Below are 1,334 nucleotides of genomic sequence, written 5' to 3' on the forward strand. Positions count from 1 at the left end.
GAGGTGCGGATAATTTATTAATGTGATTAGCATTGCCATTGTAGACTCGACCGAAGATCCCATGGGCCGTCTTTGTTTCGCCCAGATGAAATCATAATAGTGGCTAAGCCCCATCTTAGATCTTCGAGGTGTGAAGAAACATAAAACTATGTAGGAAAAATATGAATCCATTAAGTTACGTTCAGAGGTGTCCGACCAAATGGCTTCTATGAATGTAAATGGATTTGACAATGGACCTCCCACAAATCTTACTCAAAATATTGATCTAATTTATGATAGCCTTTATTGGTAACTTATAATACATATAGACACCTTTTATCTTACAGAAAAATCTTACATTAATATTAAGGTAATATGTTGTTTGAAATTAAAGTAGTATGTTAAGAGTATCCATTTTAACAAATGTCATAATTTACTCCTCAAATTAAATACAAAATTTTCTCGGTTCGTAGCTAAATTCGCAGTTTTTTAAAGAAAATGTCTGTGGAGGAGGCCACCTTGAATCTTCCGGCTCAGGTAATAAACTTGACCATCGAAAAGCAAGTGCTGCTGGAGCGACTTGAGAAGATCCAGGACATCCTCAAACTTCTAGAGAATCGCGACGAAGGACAAACCTGCACGGTTTCTGCGGGAAATGTCTACCAAGTCACCACCGTGAAGAATTTGAGGGTGTTTCTGGCCATCAACCGGTCCGTCACAATCAGCTATTTTGTTAAGGCCGACAGGAAGCTCCTTCAATTACAGCAGAATATGAACCAAAGTCTCGTCAACACCAACAACAGGACGGAGACATCTTATTAGAACTCAAATGGCAAATTAAATATTTTATTTTTAACAAAATTATTGTATGCAAAAGATTTAATATGTAGTTAAGAATAATATTTAAATATTATTTAAATTCTCTCTGAATAAAAAACTTATTAAAATTAAACAAACCTAACCAATTTGAAACCAAAGTTCGCATAATCCAAAGATAAATAAAAATTTTATGGGATTTATTAAAGTTACAAATCAGTGTTAGTTCATCTGGTCCTAATCTCCATAAGTTATTTAATAATCCACATTTTCCTCACCCCTGACCGCTAGTTTTTCCATTAAATCATTAAATCACGTAATGCTTCCCTGGGAACTCGAGAGGAGTTTAGCCAGTCACTGATCGAGTTGATAGTGCTGACGACATCGCCTAAAGACAATGGGAAGTCAAATGGCAGTTTTCAACTTGAGCGACAACATGGATCATTAAAGGCATTAGTGTCAGGCAGAAGTCAGCAGCTCAGGCAACCGAATAAAGTTTCAACTGAATTTTCACAGTTGAATTTCCCTATGAGCCGAGA

General features: G+C 36.2%; 1 protein-coding gene across 1 annotated transcript; it reads left to right on the forward strand.

The window, feature by feature from the left end:
* Positions 1–395: 395 nt before the first annotated feature.
* Positions 396–935, forward strand: LOC108100237. The gene has a single exon (XM_017204014.1). The coding sequence runs from the start codon at positions 478–480 to the stop codon at positions 799–801; it is 324 nt and encodes a 107-aa protein (XP_017059503.1). The 5' UTR covers positions 396–477; the 3' UTR covers positions 802–935.
* The last annotated feature ends 399 nt before the right edge of the window (positions 936–1,334 follow it).

Source organism: Drosophila ficusphila, unplaced genomic scaffold (assembly GCF_018152265.1).
Source record: "Drosophila ficusphila isolate 14025-0441.05 unplaced genomic scaffold, ASM1815226v1 contig_286, whole genome shotgun sequence".
Classification (NCBI taxonomy): Eukaryota; Metazoa; Arthropoda; class Insecta; order Diptera; family Drosophilidae; genus Drosophila; species Drosophila ficusphila.

Excerpts from the sequence above, each read along its gene's own strand:
- LOC108100237 (XM_017204014.1), top strand. The coding sequence starts at position 478 with ATGTCTGTGGAGGAGGCCACCTTGAATCTTCCGGCTCAGGTAATAAAC.